Source organism: Leuresthes tenuis, unplaced genomic scaffold (genome assembly GCF_036924035.1).
Source record: "Leuresthes tenuis unplaced genomic scaffold, fLeuTen1.0.hap1 SCAF_13, whole genome shotgun sequence".
NCBI lineage: Eukaryota > Metazoa > Chordata > Actinopteri > Atheriniformes > Atherinopsidae > Leuresthes > Leuresthes tenuis.
In genome coordinates this window covers 6,349,826-6,369,817 of record NW_027325367.1, presented here as the reverse complement: position 1 = coordinate 6,369,817, position 19,992 = coordinate 6,349,826, and the positions used below count along the sequence as shown (strand labels likewise).

The 19,992-nt window shown below is 40.1% G+C and overlaps 1 protein-coding gene across 1 annotated transcript in view; it reads right to left on the bottom strand.

Annotated features, from left to right (window-relative positions):
* Positions 1 to 372: 372 nt before the first annotated feature.
* syne2a (spectrin repeat containing, nuclear envelope 2a) overlaps positions 373 to 19,992 on the bottom strand; it is a 75,410-nt gene continuing 55,790 nt past the window's right edge. Inside the window, 26 exon segments of the mRNA XM_072362157.1 lie at positions 373 to 755; positions 887 to 981; positions 1,093 to 1,287; positions 1,473 to 1,601; positions 1,975 to 2,151; positions 2,318 to 2,520; positions 2,860 to 2,986; positions 3,091 to 3,224; positions 4,602 to 4,896; positions 5,259 to 5,450; positions 5,728 to 5,865; positions 6,361 to 6,543; positions 7,090 to 7,240; positions 7,672 to 7,862; positions 8,190 to 8,352; positions 11,007 to 11,173; positions 12,009 to 12,167; positions 14,596 to 14,751; positions 15,474 to 15,578; positions 17,065 to 17,262; positions 17,436 to 17,667; positions 18,257 to 18,351; positions 18,878 to 19,025; positions 19,260 to 19,414; positions 19,513 to 19,626; positions 19,794 to 19,976. Coding sequence (XP_072218258.1) covers positions 548 to 755; positions 887 to 981; positions 1,093 to 1,287; positions 1,473 to 1,601; positions 1,975 to 2,151; positions 2,318 to 2,520; positions 2,860 to 2,986; positions 3,091 to 3,224; positions 4,602 to 4,896; positions 5,259 to 5,450; positions 5,728 to 5,865; positions 6,361 to 6,543; positions 7,090 to 7,240; positions 7,672 to 7,862; positions 8,190 to 8,352; positions 11,007 to 11,173; positions 12,009 to 12,167; positions 14,596 to 14,751; positions 15,474 to 15,578; positions 17,065 to 17,262; positions 17,436 to 17,667; positions 18,257 to 18,351; positions 18,878 to 19,025; positions 19,260 to 19,414; positions 19,513 to 19,626; positions 19,794 to 19,976 — 4,293 coding nt within the window. The 3' untranslated portion in view covers positions 373 to 547.

The window sequence follows — 19,992 nt, the reverse complement described above, 5'->3', positions numbered from 1 at the left end:
CAAAGTAAGTTGAAGGTCTTGTATTTGGATCATTGCTGACAAATGTCATCTTTCCATCCAATCACCCTCTCTGACATCTTTTTCACTTCATAAAAATGCCACTTCGACCCTTACCCTTAAGTTAAATAAGAAGAACTATGTTATTTAAAAAGCTCCCACTGAAACAGAAATTATTTGATTTCTAAGCAAAGTCCTGGCTTAACCAACTAAAAGGGATTTTTAAACTTTGCACGAGTTTTCTGAACGATATGAGAAGAAGTGGAAGTCAAACCGTGACAGCAGCTGATAATGAAAGTACTAAAAACCTTAAGCTTGGGTTTTATGCACAGTGGACTTTAGAAAATGGAACATAAAGCTGTGTCAACTTATCTGAAGTATAAATCTAAAGACAAGTTATTTTCATGGCCATTAAGAGCACTTGCTCTGAGCTGTTTTGTCAGACACTAAAATAGAATCTTTAGACTTTGGAAGACAATTTTTAAAAAAGGTGGAAAGTGTTTCTCGGTATATTCTTTAGAAATATTTCTCTTTCCATGTACAAATGCAATCAGGTTGGAGGAGGGCCGTTGGTGTAGTGTAGCATGGGGTAGAAGGACCGGGCGAAGTTGTTGGTCACAGTGCAGCCAGGTTCACTCTCTGACAGGGGAATCAGACAGGGGAGGAGCAGGAGGAGCAGCAGCAGGAGCTGGAGAGGGAAGGCAGCACGCAGGACCCGGTAAAAGAAGGATCGTGGCGGGGAGGACCCCCTCCTCTCTCTGCAGGGCACACAGGGATGATGTTCAGTACAAGACGAGATGAGCAAATGGTGCAAAAAGTAAATGTGTTGTAAGCATTTTATCTAAAAGTAAATTAACAGCAGGCGAAATCATGATGCCTCTCTACATACCTTTGTGGGGAGGATGCTTTCTTGGAATTTGCTGCTTCCTGAGACGTGTCTGCTGAAGCACCTGAACCTTGAACAGCTGATGCAGACTCAAATTCCTGAATTAAAGACAAATCATTTTTTTCCAACATTCCAGATCTGTCATTTACCAAGTTCACCATTTCAGGACAGTTTGGTACAGGAGGAGGAAATAAGTCGTGGACTTTTACCAGACGCTGTTGCAGGGTCCTGACGTCCCGGTCCACCTGCCTCAGGAGCAGCTTCAGCTTGCTGCCCGTCACATGGAGCTTCTCCTGGGCTTCGTCGCTCTCCTCTCCTCCATCGTCCTCAGGCTGGAGGTGAGACCACAGAGCTTGGAGTGAGGCCTGCTGATCCTGCCTGTCGCGCAGCTCCTCCTGCAGCTCCTGTAGTTCACAAACCACACAAAACATGCAGTTTTTAAACACTTTCCTCTCAAAGACTTGTTTGGTTGATAAAAACTTATCGACCTTTTTGCACAGTGTAAAGATATCTCCAGTCAATCAAACAAAACTTTTTCTGGCATGATTAGTTTTCATCATGAATCAACAGTACATGCTTGTGTGCTTACAATCAGAGTGTTGTTGTGTTGCTGCAGTGCTCTGACAGTTGTGTTTGGATGGTTTATGTCTACAGCATAGCGTCGGCTTTCTGCATGAGCCAACCACAGCAGCAGAGAGTGGAGGGTTTTATGGAACTCCTGTAAGAAAAACGTTAAAGGGAACTTGTTATAGTAAAAACTAAATGCAAGCGTTTTCATATAATTTAATCCTTTTGTTTAGCAGAAAGTAGCACATTTGATAGATTTTCAATATACTTCTGGTTTTATTCTGCTCAGAATTGCCATTCAACATTGTAACACCTGCTTAAAACTGTAAATATGGTAACAACATATTAATGTGGACAGCCAGATACCTGCCAAAATGTTAAAATTGTTTCAGACATAGATATCTACTCACTGTCAGATTGAACAGCAGATAAAAGTGAAAATAATTTTCAAACAAGTCCCTCACCTTCCCTGAAAAACTTCCCTCAAAGTCTTGCTTCTACTCTGTTATGATATTCGTTCTCACCTGGCAGCACATCAGTGTCTTCCTCAGGCTGGTGTCCCACTGCTGGAGGCCTGTACAAGCTCTGCTCCAGTCTCTGTTCATACTCGCCAGTCTCTCCTGGAGTTCGGGAACTTCCTCTGCTCGCAGGTTCACAGACAGCATGATGGATTTGTAGTGAGCAAATGCTTTTTGCATCTCCTGGGGGGGGAAAAAAAGGACAAAATATTAGTATCAGTCTGTAAAGGGTACATATATATATATATAAAGATCCTTTATATTCAATAAAGACAACGCTGCTCCAAAACAACAGTTATAGAATTAAGCATCAGTCACCAGACACGTTATAGTTAGTCTTAAATATTACCTTAAGTTCTCTGGCTCTGGCTTCCATGTCCTCTATGGTGGCTGCTGGGTCTGACTTCAGGAGTCGCTCCAGCTCAGGTATCCTGTTCTCCAACCAGGAAGTGATGTCGTCTAGATCAGACGTGAGCTGTTCAGGCTCCTGAGGGCCGGTCTGCTGATCACACCTGGACTGAGCCTGGAGCAGCTCCCACCGTTCAATTACACCTGAAAGAACACAAACGTCTTCTGATGTGCTCTAATAATGTTGAATTTCAAAATTGATCTGACCGATGGAAATTACCGACGTATGTAGCTGGTGTAAGAAGATATTCTAGCTTTAAGCTTGTCAGCAAACAAATGGTTTGGTTGCAAATTCAACCAAAGCATTGGAAGAGAATTCTTAGACTTGTGCAAGAATTCCTGTGTCTGATGCACACTGTTATCATTTTCCTTTTCCTTTTCTCTGTGCAGCAAATCTGGTGCCACTGTCATCAATCATGCCTGAGCTGTCCTCTATCACAATTCACATCTTCCCAACAGGAAAATCATGTTTGTGAATCTCACCTGACTGTTTGTCTGAGGCAGTAAGTCCTGTCAAACCGAACTCCTCCGGGTGTTCCTCATCATCGAGGATCAGAGAGACTCTCTTTATGTTCTCGATGCTGCCGCTGCACTGAGACATGAGACGGAGCTGGAGACATGATAAACATGTTTAGAACTGACATCCGGAGCAGCACAGTCTGCAGTTTTTAAACTAACCAACATCCAAGCTGCAAACACATTTTTGAGACGTACATAGCCCTCCTTTAGAGGAGTGCTGGTAAGGGTGGGTGCAGTGTCAGCGTGTTCCTCTGTGTCAAGCTGAGCTTCTGAGTCTCCTGATGAGCGCCATCTTGGAGACTCTTGGACACTCGTAGACCTCCGTGAAACTGAGACGCAAACAAAACAAAATAGAATTAGTATTCTTATAAAAACATTTTAAAAAATAGTGAAACGCGTTATCAATATTACTGTCTACTAAATGCAAAGCAACAGAAATGATTGGTTTATAAGCATCTTTGTTCATGCTAAACTGTGGACAAACCACAGCTATAGAAACGTATCCGATGTCAGACCTGCAGCGACAGCATGACCAGCAAATATGTTAGTGCTTGAAAGTTAGTCAATTCTTAAGATTTTCTTTTACATTTCTGACTAAATATGATCAACATCATCAGATAGGAAGTTACTCCAATACGACACATCTGTTATTAGCTGAAGAAAGAGGTGCCACCTCCACAGGAGTAATTATTAAACATTTCCAGTTAATCATCTTTTAGCGCATTCGTCTGTACTGAACAGCTTCAGTTTTACGATGTTGGTTGTTTTCCACACAGAAATTGAGGTCATTACTTCGACTTGGCTTTTCCTAAACATGAACCTTATTATTCTTTAACCACCATTTGGTAGAATGACTTGTGTGTTTAGGATCGCTGTCTTTCTGTGAGATTCAGTTCACAGACAGATGTCCTGAAATGTTCCTTAAATTTTACTGGCATGATTCAGCATGTATTGTTTCAATTGTGGTAAAAAACTTCAACAAGCTCAAATGCTCAAATGAGTCTATCACCAACAGTTCTGACACAGGAATGCAGTTTTTTCCTTTCCTCAAACAAAACACTTTTCATTCAAACTATAAAGTTCTTGGTCTCACCCTTTCTCTTAACATTTTGACAACAGCCATTGGGTTTGTTTAAACTCTAGCAAACTGCAGCTGTGATCTTTTTGGAGTTAAGTGTCTTTCTCTTCACAGCCCTTAATTTGCACTGTTGTTATATTCCTAATAATGGACTCATCAACGTTAGCTAATGTGTCTATTTGGCTGTGACATCTTTTTCTAGAAATTGTCTCTCGGTCGAGCTTTGCTTGAGGAAGAATCTGACTGGAAATCTCCGTTGGTTGTGTCATGAATCTCAGATTTTGACAGATCTTTTTGTAATCTCATTGATTGAAGATGCCCAACTTTAATTTACTTTCAAATTAACAACCAATTTTAGAGAATATGTAATCTGTAATGTTGTGCATCTTCCAGATTCACAATATTGTCAATTCATCCACAAGGAAGAAAGGGGTCAATGGATAAGATTGTTTACATCTAATACTTTTATGTTTTTTATTTTCTTCTGTAACTCAGAAACCTTATCAGCAACTGTATATTTTGTTTCCATTTTCTCTGCAGTGTATGTGGTCTCTGGTTGTTGCGCATTCAGCAATAACAAACAAGGTCATCTAAAGAGGTGTGTGGTCCTTTTTTTTTTTCTTCTTACCCGATAGTGCACTGAAGTAATTTCCCTCCTCTTCTTGTTCTTCTTCTTCTTCTTCATCATCATCCTCATGTGATGATGACCCTCCAACGTCTACAGTGTGGTCCCACTCCAGAGGCAGGGAGTCCACGCTTACCGGTGTCTCGCGCCCTGAGCGCTCCAGAGGAGAAGCCAGCATGTGGGTGGGTGTGGCTGGGAGGCTTCCCTGGCTCCGCCCCAGCCACGGCCGACCAATCAGCTCTAAGCTTGACTCCAGGGAAAAGGTGGTACCAGAGAAATCGGGTTCCTCTTTAATCATCTAATGCAAAGAAACAACAGGTACCAATCCAGGTGTGAATAACACATCTGCACACAAAATAATCTTTGCACTAGCTCAGGCTTGAAACGGAAGAATTTTTCTTTTTTTTTGGGGGGGGGGTTACGACTTTGTTTTATGTTCTAATTCTATCCGTAAGTCTCATTGTTGGGTTGCTCAAAGGGGGCTTCTGCAATGTGCTTGCTCGGCAAAGCACAAGTGTAGAAAATGGAGACATCTTCATACCTGTAGAAGATCACAACTGTACTAAACAACAGAAGGTAGCTGAATGGATATGTGCTTATTTGAAAATATGTTTGTAACTCTCTAAGCATAAATTCAAATGCGTGTGTGGTCCAGCTCACTGGGGGCTGACTGAGGCGCTGGTGGAAGCGGACCAGCCTGCTGAAAACCTCCTGGCAGTAGGAGTGCAGTTGCTCCAGCTCATCCTCCATCAGTGCTGCATCCTGCGGTGAACTCTTCTGGATCAGACCTTCTCCAAACACTATCAGGCCATCAATGCGCTCAGTGTTCAGGGTGATCTCCTTCTGAAAACTCTGCAGGAAGAAGAATGTATGAGCCGAGACCGAGTCAGGAAACGCAAAACAAATCAAGCCTGGTTACGGTGTTTGCAAGGTCCTGTCAATGAACTGGAAGAGAAACCTTCTCTTCCAAGAATCATTCTACAAATAAAAAAGATCTTAAGACAGTCTGCTAAACATCCAAACATGCCATTTCTCTAGACTCTAGACTTTGTGGTCCTATTTGACAAATTCTCCTTGAAAGGCACCATAATTTGTTCAGTAACACAAGTGAAGTCAAAGTGTGCCTCACGTTGAGCTGTTGTATCTTGTGATGGACGTCACTTTCTGAGAAGTGCTCAACGTTAGTAAGCTGCAGGTCCAGCTCAGTCAGCCACACCAGCATGCTCTCCCTGGTGGCTTCAAATTCCTCCCTCTGGCTGGTAAAGTACTGAGAGAAAAGATGACGTGATGAGTGAAGAGAAAGGCAAGTGAGCAGTTTATTTCGTGCTCTAGTTGCAACATTTATTTTGAGTACTTGCACTGCCGTAACAAACTGTTCATTCAAGTTTTGACTGTTACTTCAAGTAAGGAACAAAAATCCCTCGAATGACATGTAGTCAATTTTATTAAATACAAATAAGTTGGTATAAGTAAAATGGTACATTCCTTTTTTTCTTTTATTAAATAGTGGTAAAATTTTGACTCAAAAAATGATTGAAAAATGTTAAATTAGCCAACTATGGATGTAAAAAGGACCAAATGTATTTCTGACATTTTTCCTGGAGGAACAGTGCAGCTCCTTCTCCCCCATTTTAACTGCTTAAACAATTATTTTTAGCCATCTTCAACAGAGGAGATCCTCCTCAGCATAATTTAAATTAACAAACTAATTTGCTTGTTTATTATACGTCACAGAAAACATAGTTACTCTAATACGAAATACCTTGAGCCTGCGGAGGATGGCGGCTACTCTGCGGTGCAGGGTGTCCCAGCGTCGGTTGCCCTCACTGACCATGGCTTTGAGCTGGCTGGCTCGGTCAATGCGGTTCTCCCGGGCCAGGCGGCGGTACTGGTTGTTGATGAGTTCCAGCTGAGTCAGCCGCTCGTGAACCTGCCTTTGGAAACCCTGAGGATGAATTTCAGAAGAATTAATTATTCATTCTGTAAGTGGGACTTCTGTTCCTTCTGTCAGAACAGACCTGAAATGATTGAACAATTCCAGAAACTCAGACATACTTTTGTACCAGTTTTGAATAAAGATCTGTCTGGTTATGAAAGAAAAATAAAATTGCTGCTTCTGGTTAAGAAATGTGATTATTTCCTGACTGTAATTTGGAAAAAGTATTAAAACAAGGGTTTGTATTATTTGTAGGATGTAGGAATATCTCAACTTGGATTAAATTGACAATTTTTCCAGTGGTGACAGTGTTTCAGTAGATCTGTGGAAGAGGAATTGCATGAATGCCCACGGAAAATACTACAAATCAAGTCGGGGAACACATATGTGCAATCACAGCAAAGCGATAAGAGCAGAGAGAGCTCAAACAGGGCATTGTGTAGAAGACTGATAATGATTTTTATGTCATGGACCAATTACTCACAGAAGCAAAGAGTATTTCAAGTGGTACAACACCCCTGTAATACACAAATGAATTACAAATAAACGACTAACCTCAAACTTCTTGAGTTCCTCCTTGGCGACGGTGAAGAGGACATCTGCAGAGTTGGGGTTGGCAGCAGCTCTCTCAGCTGTCTTGAGCCAATCCTCAAAGCGGGAGTAGTCATTCAGGAACTTGCACCAGAGAGTCCATGTCTCCTCGATCCTGCAGGGAGAGATCATGAGTGTCATTGTTCACAACTGATTAATGCTTTTCTTTATCGCCATTAAAGCTCAAGAAACGGCGCTCACACGAAGAATTAAATTGAAGTTGTTAATCAAAAGTAATCACTTTTTGGATAAGAGACCAACAAAATTAATCAAATTGTGTTTAAAAGAACTCTTTTAAAATACTAAATATGATGGCAGGGTCGAGGACGCTTTTCAAGATTAAACTGAGGTCCAGAACTTTTGCTAAATGCATCTTGAGATTGAACTCCTTTGCCAAATATAATTTTCTCTCAACGTGTTCAACACTTCATTATACTTCTAGAACAATCAAGGAAGTTAACACAACTAAGATCCCAGAAGTACAGTTAATTGATACAGAGATTAGAGTGTGCACTAATCCGAATCAATGTGTGTTTTTGTTCCTACCTGAGCCTCCTGTCCAGAGCCATAGCACAGATGGTCCTCCAGCGCTGGTCCAGGCTGCGGCTGGTTTCCTGCAGGGAGTCGCTCTCTGCCTCAGAGCCACCGGTAGCATCTTCATCCCGCAGCAGAACATCGCAGAGACTGAGCACCGATGCAACACCTTCCGTATGTTGCTCAATGTCCCTCTGAAGCTCCTGAACAGACATAAGAACAGCCAACCTCATGTATTAAACATCAGTTCAAAGACAGTAAAGCTTTACATGAGAACAGTGAGATCCTCCTCCCAAAATTAAACAAAGGACCGATGTGAATTATTAATGATAAACAGACACAAAGAGTATGACAGAGAACCAAAAAGAAAAACAAAAGAAATTGGATGGAAACAACTGAAATATTCATGCACTGAACAGAGAAAATACATTTTAAAACAGTAGTAAACCTCAAGTAAATTCAATGATCACGCGATTTGAAACAGGACAGATGTGATGAGTGTGTGTGTGTGTGTGTGTGTGTGTGTCTACCTGCTGCTCAGACAGCCTTTTTTTAATCTCCCGTTCGTGACAGACGCTATAGGTGATGGGTCTGGACAGCTCGGCTTCGATGCGAGAAAGCCACGATCGAAGGTTACTCATGTTCTTATCTAGCTGCTGCACCGTCACCAGAGTCTCCTTCAACTTTTTCACTCTGAGGAAAACACAGACATTTGTGCCGTTTTTACAAACTATAATCCAAAATTCACGTACAATAAACCACATTCACATAAACGCTCATGACAGGTTGTGTTTATTCATTGTGGCTACTTCAACATTAAATAGAATTTTTCCCCAAACTTTGTGGTTGGTGACCCTTTAATTTAAATGGATATGATTGGTCAGCAGAATTAGTCTGTCGCTGATAAATAAAAAAAAGGGTCATTTTTGGAGGTCTTAACTGGAAAAAATAATCAGAAATATAGAGGCTACAGGAAAGAGCTTTTTCTTTTTTCCAAAAAGAAAGAAAGACCTTTTCACTAACCTTAACCCTCTCAGGTGTCTTTCACTAGACCTAAAGTCTCCATGGCAACTGTCCTCTTCATGAACGCACACACTCCACACTAACTGGTGTCATAGCAACACACGGCACAATAAAAGCTGTCCTCTGAGGCTTAAAAGCCTGAAGTGTGCCCCATTTTGGAGTTTGAGTTCATTTTCCCATTTGATCCCTCTGCTCTTGTCGAGGTTCAGAAGAGCCTGGTTTTTATAAAAACAATAAGAGCTAAAAGCAGCTGTGGATGTAAGTGTCCCAAACACATGCTGCATGTATGGCTGGACTTAGTGAGTCACTTGAAAATAGCTTTAGGTTTTACAACTTTAGAGACCACAAATCTGTCATTTTGTAGAGTTTTTTTACGGATTCTAATAAGGCCTTTTTCTTCTCTGAGTGCAACTAACTGAACTATAGAGCTTAAAGCTGTCAGATATCAAAAGCTGACATTGCACAATATTGAAACTCAGATTCATACTAATGTGAAAACAGCTCTTAAGTGTACCACCACTTTGCTAAATCCTACCGTGGCAGTCAAGCGGGGGTTTTGAATTGGCCTTGAAAAAAATCCTTCTGGATCTCCATTGTCTATTGACTATCAAATCTCTTAATACTATAAAAGCAGGCTGAAAACTGCTAAAACAATTAAACATTTCTTGATTTTAAGCGACTCCATTGTGTTTTTGCTAAAACTGGAGAATTAAGATAAATTAAGCTGTCTAGCTTAAAATGTTAAAAAGATTGTTTCTTTGTAATTCCATATCTATATATGTTTAAAATGGCAGGTATTGTCCAAAAATGTTAAGGTGTATGTTGTTTGTATTTGTATCAAATGTTTCTAAGCCTTGGTCAAGAGAACGATCCGAGTACAGTATGTGGTAAAACCCAGTCATGGTATCACCAACATGCAAAACGACATGTTTATCACCATGTAATCAAGAAATAATACAGTCCGTTTAAATTATTCCTTACTTCTACTCTGCAGATGCAATCATCCTGTTCAACTAACAAGCTTCTTACTTCCTTTCGCTCACTCTCCACCTCTGACAGGCGAACAAAGGCCAGCAGCTTCATGCAGAGGCCAGACAAAGGCACAAAACCCAGTCAGGGGTGCTTACTCAAGGGAAAGACATGAACAAAATGGTCGGAGAAAATAAAGCAGAAAAGAGTTGAGTGAGGATATATGGTTGGAGGGCTGAGATAAAGTACAGCTGACCACAGGAGGGCTTTAAGTTAGGCAGAGACAAAACTCCACCTGACATTTACTTTTTTCACAGTAAATAAGTAGCTCTTCTCCATCCAGTACATGTGCTTTATTCCTACATTGTAATATTTTTGCTTCCACTTGAATAAAGTACTATCAGATGAATGACCAAGTCATTTAAAAATGGTGTTGGATGATAACAAAACCTGCTTTTAACAAATAAAAATTTTAAGTTGGCTTGTTCACTAACTTAAGCCCCCAAATTAGAGTTTAAAGGCTTCCAAATGACGCAGCTCAAAACATTGACTTACTTAGAATTTCTTAAACCTATCTTGTTTCAACATGTGGTCGACCTACTGGTCTGCTCCTAATGTCTTTGAGAGGGCCTCTTTTTGAAAATCAGCGATTAAGACATACCGTCATACCCTTCCTGTTCCATCCTCACCCCCCACCCCACCCAACCCCCCACCCCTCAACCCCCTCGCAGGTCATTGCACTGAGAGACTACAAAAAGTGGGGGCAGCCAGCGAGGACTTGGGGACATATGGTACTGTCTGAGACTTAAGCTTAGTTTTTTTCCGTGCATGATGATGGGGGTAGGTTGGCAGTTCAGGGTAATGGGGGTGAAATCTGTATCTCCTGCTCTTCCCCAGGACTGTCCATCTGTCTGAGGGGGCAGTAACAGTTTATCAACACAGGGGCTTAACCTCTCTAGTCTGTACATTAGAGGCCATGTATATCCGACAGCTGCAGAGCATAACTAACACAACAGCAGGTGGATGGATACCCATAAGTGCTATTGTTTACTTCCAGGCTTCCAGTTCAAGTGTTTCAGTACTTAATTATGCTTTTTGCTGGAGAAGAGCTCTGAAGAGTGCTTTTGCTGGAGGATAATGATATGAATTTAGAGTTTGGTACTCAGCAAATGTGATTTAACTCAACCATACACACACAAACACAATTTGACTTTTAATTCATCCATCATCCTAGTACTTGTCTCTGCAAAATGCTTTTTGAACACCTTAAACATACTTTCATGTAAAGTGCTTAATTGATATAAACACACAATTCCCCGCTGTGCAGCCTCTGTGGCAGCTGTGGTTGCTCTCACCTGGCTTCAATGTGAAGAAAGAGGTTTTGCCACCGTTGATTGACTTCCTGCAGCGACCCGTGGACCTGTGTCTGCTTGGCCTCATCACTGGCTAAGAGCAGCTGCTCTCCCAGCTGCTTCAGGTGGCTCTTGTTCTCACTGAACAAGTTGATTTCCTCCATGCAGTCCTGTGAGAAAAGGACAGGAAATCAAGCTTTTTTAAAAAACATATTGTTCTTAACTACTGTAGCTTTAAATAACCTACATAACACAAAAGAGTTGTTTTTCAGTTAAGTTAAAATTAAGTGTCGCACTTCCCCTTTTCAGTGTCCCCTTCACTCAACTTGCCAGACACGGATTTCCATGCCGTGAAGCAGCCAGTTACAACTATGAAGCACCATCTTTATCTTCAACATAGTATCAGGTGCTCTCAATAATGTAATTTTGTTTAACAGCCACCCTGGGACATTCAAACCTATTATTAGGTCATTGACTAAGTGAGCTAGCTTCATAATTGGAGAGTACAAAAGGCTTTCAGTCACTGAAAGGACTTCTGTTGCGTGTGAATAGTGTACACAACCATTCCATTCCAGGCCAACATCTGTTATTAACAGGATAATACATGTTGCTCATGTATGGATTTTAATCATGTGTTTAATCATTTTAATCATGAGCGTTCTCCATGCCCTGATTCAAGAACTACGAGTTGAAATGGTCAGCAGTGATTTCACTCTTTAGATGTGATATGGTGTGAACAAGGGGGAAACATATATATCAAAGTAAATTCTAATTCAAGAATATAGAAAAAAATATCAACGTATATTCTAAATATCAAATATCAAATATCAAGGCATATTTGAGGATTAATTAATTAATTAATGTTAATCATTAAATTGTGTCACAGAGGTAAAAGAATATGTAATAAACTTCTCATATTAGATTAATTTCCTGAGATAAAATACTGTCAGTGTGGATTTTATTTTAGAACTCAGATTTATTTTTTTATCCTCTGCTGCCTCATACCTTCTTCAGTTTTTCCACCATTTCCTCGATACTCAGATCTCCGCTGTGGCACACCTTGTTCTCCATCTGAGTCAGCCAATCACAGAACTCTTTGTTCTTGTCATTGAAAATAGTCCAGGCATTGAGGCGGTCGGCTATTTCTTGCTTGTGTAAGGATACCTGGGAAGAATCAAAGTAAGTAACAGTTACATTTAGTACCCATGTGCATTACAGCATGCTTGATGGCAGAGAATTATCTTTGAAAATGTTCTTAGATAATCAACATGTTGGGCATATCATTTATTCTGTTATGTTTGTTATGTTTATGTATTTAGCAGACGCTTTTATCCAAAGCGACTTACAAATGAAGATTTAACCAACTATATAAAGCTAACAATAAACTACATAGAAGGAACCCACTAGTCTGACTATGTCAGAGGTTATTCTTGATTCTTGATTAAAGCCATCTCCTCTAACTCTCAATAGACATAAAAGCCCTTTTGTGCAGCGTGGAACAATAAGCTGCACTTTGATCTAAATCAGTTCTTGCCCATCTTTGGTTTGTTTTTCCCTACACGTTTTGAATGAATATTGAAAAGCAAGTTCTGCTTTTTGGTTCAGTTGTCATCCAGTTTAAAAGGTAGCTAAGTGCATTTTGGGGAGGACAAAAGAGGAATAATTACCATTCTTTACTTAAACTATAAAACTGAAAAAAGTCAAACAAATATATGTCAGTAACAAAAAAATAGACTTTTCTTAAATTCTTAAAAGCCTTGCTGAAACAGCCACAAAGGTAAAACTGAACTTCATCAAGACCTCGATGAATGTCAGTTAATTCTGAAACAGGGTTTTTTTTTGTCACGATACTCCCTGGTACACATTCCAGAAACAATTTGACCCATATACAACACACAACAGTGCTTTTGTCGACTCAAGCTTGGTGCATATTAGGAGCTGATAACTTGGTAAATAGCTGGAGAAAAAAGATTGTTGCTCATTTCAAAATCCCATAAGAACATAAAATGTGATTACATGGTATAGAAGAGATTAAAATATCCTGGAAACAAGTATTAGATGTTTTCACTTGTTTGAAGCTATGGGGACATTTAATCCTCCAGAATCAGCAATCGACTGAATTGAGAGAAACCCCCAGGAGAGTCTGACTATTTGGTAAAATTAACAAGGTCCATTTTCCTAATGACAGCTTAATGTTATGAAAACACTCCATTATGAAGCTGAGGAGGGGGCTAGTGATCTTTTTAAGGTTTCAGGGCTTAGCATGCCCACAGGGCACAATTGAAGCTGATCTATTTTACTGCTCAGTGGCATTTATTTGATTCAAATAAGCCCTGCTTTGGTTTTAATGTACTAACACTTATAGGCCTTCTGGGCTGTGCTGAATTGAGGGTGTATTGTGAGCTGCAGTCACCCCGTGAGGACTTTGTGCTTCCCCATGAACAATAGAGCCTGTCGGCTGAATCCCCTCAGCCCAGCCAAGCCATCTGCTCATCAGACCCATTCCAGCGGCTTCCCCCAACTACAACCTGTTAACTATGAAGCAACAACTGAAGAGGCTCAACGCCATGTCTCCTGATAATGCCTAGGATTGAAGTTAAAAATCCAAGAGATGTGATTAAGATTTAATTTCCTTACAATATTTTTAGTAGTAGCACAAGTTAACAGAAAAAGTATATTGTTAGAAATGATGCATGTCAGTATGTTCTTTACACTCTGAACTCTAACAGGTCTTTTCTTGAAAAAGTCACATGGTTTTAAGAAAATTATCCTGTATGTTTAAAGTTTAACTTGCTCAATCTTAGGGAGACTCAAATAGTTATTGTGACCAGCTACCATTTATAGACTACTATAAAACTACTTCATAACAACACATTTCTGGCCCTTGTTGCCACATTTGTGAATCCCAGTAACTCTTGCCAAGACAAGAGCAGGTGGGAGCAGCCACTCTAACTGGGGATCCAATTAGCATGAGCATAACTTACCCATAACTCCCCAATAACTGACAAAAACGCCCAAAGCTTGTCATAACCATTGGTTTCCCAAGAACAAATGTGCACTTGTGTTTAAGCCAAAAGACTTAACTGTAGGAATGTGAGCCAGTTTGGAGCTACTTTCAGCAATAATGTCCAGAATTAAAAGACATGAGATGCCTCACTCAGGAACTATGCATGCTTTTACACAGGCAGGGAGAACTCCATTGATAAAAGCCGAATTAAAATACATTTTTAATCTAAAGAATGATTAGTTTTGGCACTTATACAGCTAAGCTGTTAAGAAAACAAGCTATTTTTGACTTGTATGGAGACAGGTTGCTGCAGTTTTTGAGAAGACAAGATATGTTTTCCCTCCATAAAAATGGCTCTTTTATCAAACAAATGAGTGTGCGTGTGTGGGTGTATTCAGCGTCAAGAGTGCAGAAGCTTTGTGCTGCTAGTCGCTGCCAAGAAACCGCTGGTAGCAACTTTTCCCCTCCTCTCTCCTCCTCAAACTCTTCTCTCTACACTCGTTCCATCCACAGTCGCTTCCTCTGGTTTGTTTTGTGGCCTCTCATCCTAATATTATACTAAAAAGAGGTTTTGTCAGTTCTCACCTTCATACATAGCTCTTCCCACTGACCATGGAGTAGCTCCAGCTGCTGCTCCAGCAGAGCAGAGTCACTGGCCGCAACATACTGGGACAGGTTCGTCTTCATGGTGGTCAGCTCCTTCAATCCACTGTCCAAACGCTGCAGAGAGAACTCAGTCTCCTGCATCACAGACAAACATGCAGTCAGGCGGCCATGTAGAAGTTGTATGTATACAAGCTGCTTTACCTCTCGCTCATGCTCGCACTGACCACACAGATTAAAGGGCAGGGGGAGGGTGGAAGGGGTAAAAAAAGGGGAGGGGAGTGAAAGCATGGGTATTAAATAAGGGAAAGGGGGGTAAACTCAGAGACTTGGGTGGGGGGGTACTGGTGGAGTTTAGGGGAGGGGAAATTTAAGCCTGTTTTCAGACCAGCTGATCTGCTCTGTTTTATCTCAGACGTGTGTAGATCTAGTGATTGGGAATGACTGATAATTCAACTTTGTCCTTCAAACATAAAGTTGTCATTTTTATTGTGATAACCATGTGCTATTTTACTTGTTCTTTTTAAATAAATATTTCATTACAGTAAGTTAGCCACAGTCAAAGCTCTCAGTCACACATGGTCAGTTACTGTTTTTCATAAAATTTCATTATCGATGTTAAATAATTTAGATATCAGTTTTTGTTAAAACAAAAATTGACACAAACTTTTTTGTGTAAAACATATCATGATTTAATATTGTTGCAAAACATTCTGCACACTTGGAACAAATTTCTTTTGGAGAAATGATATATCTTGTACTTACATTACTTGGTCAACAACTCTATTCTAAAAGCATTAAGAATAAGCTAAATTATCATTTAATACTGAGGGATGAGGTGCTATCTTTCTTTAAATCACCTGAATAAGTTCCTCAGAGTCATCCGCTCTTCCAGCCAACAGTTGCTTCACCATATCCAGCTCACAGTGGATGTTGGTTATTCCACCCTGACACTGAGACCACATCTAAACGAGCAGCAGGACACAAGAAGCAGAAATCTCATGAGTGTGTTCAAATATGTGACCCTGATCACCATATTATTGGGAGCAGCACTCTGACAATCATTCATTTAGATAACATGAAAAAAGGGACAAGTTCACTGGTTCCCCATATATTTGACTTACAAGCTAAATTTGTCCATTTTCAGCTACAAGCTTTCAGAGGTCCAATGTTGAAAAGATCTTTGTTGTTTAAGTCGAATAGAACAAAACCACAGCAGACTCGAAGCCTAAAATTCAATGCTCAAGGCAGCTGGTTTTGTTCATATGATGAGTTAGCCTTTTAATTAGCATTTTAGAGTTTCTCTGCATTAAATCAAATGGAGGCAAACAGGAGGTCTCAGCCTCCATATCTGTAATACATTATATTAATAGCTTTAGAGGAAGCAGTGTAACAGTGGCCTTTGCTCAGTGAGGCTAAGTCAGCAGACTACTGCCGATGGGTTCTTAGATTACTCTGTGGTATTCCCCTCTTTCTGGGTGGATCGTGTTAATCTTAAAGGGTTTATACAACTTTTCCTGACCTTTGTGTTCACCAAAACAGTCAGATGTCATGATTTACACAGATCATGAAGCAACAAAGACCTGCTAAGATTCAGGCCTTTGTCACAGTATTCACGAACAATTTAGATCAAATAGTCTGCACAATGACTCGGTCAAAATATCAGCCATATCATTTAATTATTAAGCATTTTTCCAACTATATCTGTCACCTTTATGACACTGACGTAAAGCTATGCTGCCTCTTCCAGGAGCAAAGGGGAGCCCCTCTCTCCCTATCTGTCAGAGCTAACAGTACAATATAAAGGCAACACTGTACAACAGTGATGGAATGACACTGGTAACCAGCTGTCTCTGGATGTGGATCATGGAGAGATTTGAGCCTCTCTTTGATCCCTGTTGGCAGGAGCTCAGTGCCAGGACAACACGCAAGCTCCTGTGGGAGTGTTTGTGTATTTAGATGGAATCATGTCCTGGATTAAGGCCACCCTTCTCTCTCACTAACATTGTAACACATGCTCCCTTTTAGACTTTTTCAATAAAAGCAGTGATCTCTGCATGCTAAATGATATCTGATAGTCGAGTAGTGGATAAGTCGTGCTTATATTCAGTAGTGGTAGTAGTGTGCAGTATTCAGCTCTAAAAAGTTATTTTCAAATCCTTATGTTCAGATTACCCTTTAGTTATTCATTCAATTACACTCAATGCACAAGAAGGTACCATGTTTGTTAGATATTAGAGTTATTTTCATTGCGCAAAGCTTAAGGCTTAAGGTTTCTTGGCTCTTTTTTGCACAGTATCAAAAAATCCTTGAAACATCGAAGAATTGGGATTTAGATTCTCTTGCCAGTGAATGCCTTTGCCAAACATACAATATAAGAAAATAAGGATCTTATTATGACATGTTCAAACAATTAATACAAAATTGAATGAATTAACACAGGAAGGTTACCTGAATGGCGATATTAACCAGGTCCCTGCTCCTCCTCAGCAGAGAGTTGGTTCGCTCCCAAGCCTCCTCGATGGCCCGAAGCTCTGAGTGCAGTTGACTGTGACACTCTGACACTGTGATGGTTTCATACAAATGTTTGCCAGCCTCCACAGTCTGGGTGTACACAGGAGTGTGCAGAGCCAGAGACTCTTCAACACACTTAATAAAACAAACAAAAAACAGGGGGGACAGATGAGTATCTTTGACGCATTAAAACATAACTTTTGACTCAACTTCAGTATCCTCCAGCTGTCAACAAATATGATTTATTTTTTTCAACTTTGAAATGGCTGAAAGGAGAAATTAGGAGCACTATTTCCAAACATACCGACCTGGTAAACATCTGTGCAACTCTGTAACTGATGCAGTGTGTGTAGAGATGGTCCAGTAGGGGGTAGTAAAGACTCCACAACCCTAAGCAGCTTCCATAGACGTTTCAAGCCACAATGATAGATTTTCCACTGATGCAAGTGTTTCTTTGTCAGTGTCCAGTTTTCTTCAGTCAGAGTCACAGAGTTGAACCAGCTCATCCTTATACAGGCCACATGATCCATGAGCTCAGATCTGCGTGAGACGTTCAGTTTGTGAGTTTTATGTGGGAAAAAAAAAATGAGAAAAGTTAGAAAAAATGCAAGATGAGTTCATCAAATAATAGTCTTAAGGACACAAGGCTTCTTTGGATTGCTTTTATCAAATACAGAACACAAAACGGTTCAAGTCATAAAACAAAAGGGCAGAGTTATAAACAGCTACTTGATTCATAGGGATGTCTAAATCAGCAATGACAAAATCAGCAATAAGTCTCACTGAAAACTCTCTCAGATATCAGAAACAGATGAGAAATTCCCTTTAAGTTCCTTAAAGAAAAAACCTGAATGTTCTCCAAAGGCCCCATAAAAAGGACTGAACATTAAGGAAAGAGACAAGAAGAAAGAAAAGAAGGACAGAAAAGCAAGCAAAAAGAACACAAATCTAATTACTTTAGTTATTTAATCCATACTTTACTGTTCACATTGATAACATAGAATACATGTCTGCAACTGTTACATAAATGTTATCATTTTCTAAAAGTGCAAACATGAGGTTTTAAAAAAAGAGGTTTTACATGTCCGAGAATTCAACATATTTTAAGAATGAATTACACATTAATGACCTTTTCTGTCCTGATTCTTTTTCCATGGATTCAACAGCATCAAGGAGGAGACCCTGGAGGAGCTGATGCCCAGTAATTACCTCAGCCTGAAGCCTCTGTGGGAGTGTGTGGACAACAGGAGAGGGAACACACTGACATTCATAGATCATTGTTGTTTTTAATCATGATTGGTCATGATTATACCATGAAAAGGCACAGCAACAGCAGGACTGGTACCAATATCAGAGTATCAGAATATCGGTTTTCTCAAAATAAAATGTAACTCAAGCTTTTCTGTTCTCTGTCATGAAACATCAAGTATATGTTCATTCTGATTATCCTGGTAATGAAGCTTCCTGAAAACTTAGACAATTTCCATCCATCCATCCATTTTCTATACCGTCAATCTGTTAAGCGGGTAGCGGGTGGGCTGGAGCCTATCCCAACAGTCATTGGGCGAAATAGACAATTTCCTGACAATTTAAATTATTAGTTAAATTTGCTGTTTCAGTGGTAACAAGAATAAATCAACAACATGTCACTTACTAAAAGTTGGCCAGTTCAAGGCTGTTTATATCGGTCAGAAAGTCAAAAGTCTGTGAAATCAAATAATCTCAGAACACATTAAAGAATGTCTTGTACCTGATGGACCGTGAGCATCTCTCGGAGGTTTGGGTAAGTTGGAGGTTTTCTGCTTACTGACTCTAGCTCCAGTGTCTCTTGAATAGATCTCAGTTTCCTAAACTTCTCCTGAAAGTTCTGGGAGTGCTGCAGCTTATGATGCACCTCTCTGCAAAACAGACGATAAGCATAAAATAAAAATAAAAAAATCCCACCAATCTCAAACAACAAATGCAGATCTCAGTCAAAACACAGCACTTAGGAGAAAAAAGTCATTATAAAATTGTTCTGAGGCACTGAAGTATATACATTTTTGCTCTTCAACTTTAGGTAATGGAAATTGGATGACAATCAAAATAACTTTGTATATTCTAATATGGGTTTTGAATTTAACTTTTCTCACCGGTTTATATCTGATGCCTGAATCCAAGCTTCCACCCACTGCCTGCTGAGTGTATACAGTCTCTCCATCTCCTGGTTGTTAAGGATCATGTGGCCACTCATCTCCTGTATGTCAGCGAGTGATGGAATCAGATCACTGAGCTCCAGAAGAACCTCCTACAAATCCAAGACAGATTAAACATAAAGCAGATTTTTAGTTTCACTCAAATATTCTTTAAAGTCATAGCATGAGGACTGCTTGTAGTCTGACCAACCTTTACAGAGTCTGTGTTATATAGGCCAGCTTTGAGTTTATGCAGTGAGTTCTTCATTTGTTTTTCAAGGGCCTCCAGTCGAGTTTGAAATGGTTTCTGTAGTTCTGAATCTTCCTGCAAATGGAGACAAATATAATCGACTTCATTACATCCAGGATCCCATTTGACAATTAAATGCCAGCAAAACTATGCTTTATCAGTGAAACACATTAGGGATTGATTGCCATAGAAAAAAAAAACAACCTTCCAAGCTGGTAAATATTAAATACCAGTTGTCTCACCTCAAGGCATTTCTTTCTTCCCAACACTGCCTGGTTCATCAGCAGGATGTCACGTGCCAGCAGTCTGTTTTTTGATTGAATTAAATTTGCAGCGAGTGGTTCGAGGCACCCAATAAGAGGCTTGGACACCTCCAGCATGTCTCCCACACTGCTTTGTAATTCTTCTGCAGCTTCCTGCAACTTCTATAGTAGGAAAAAA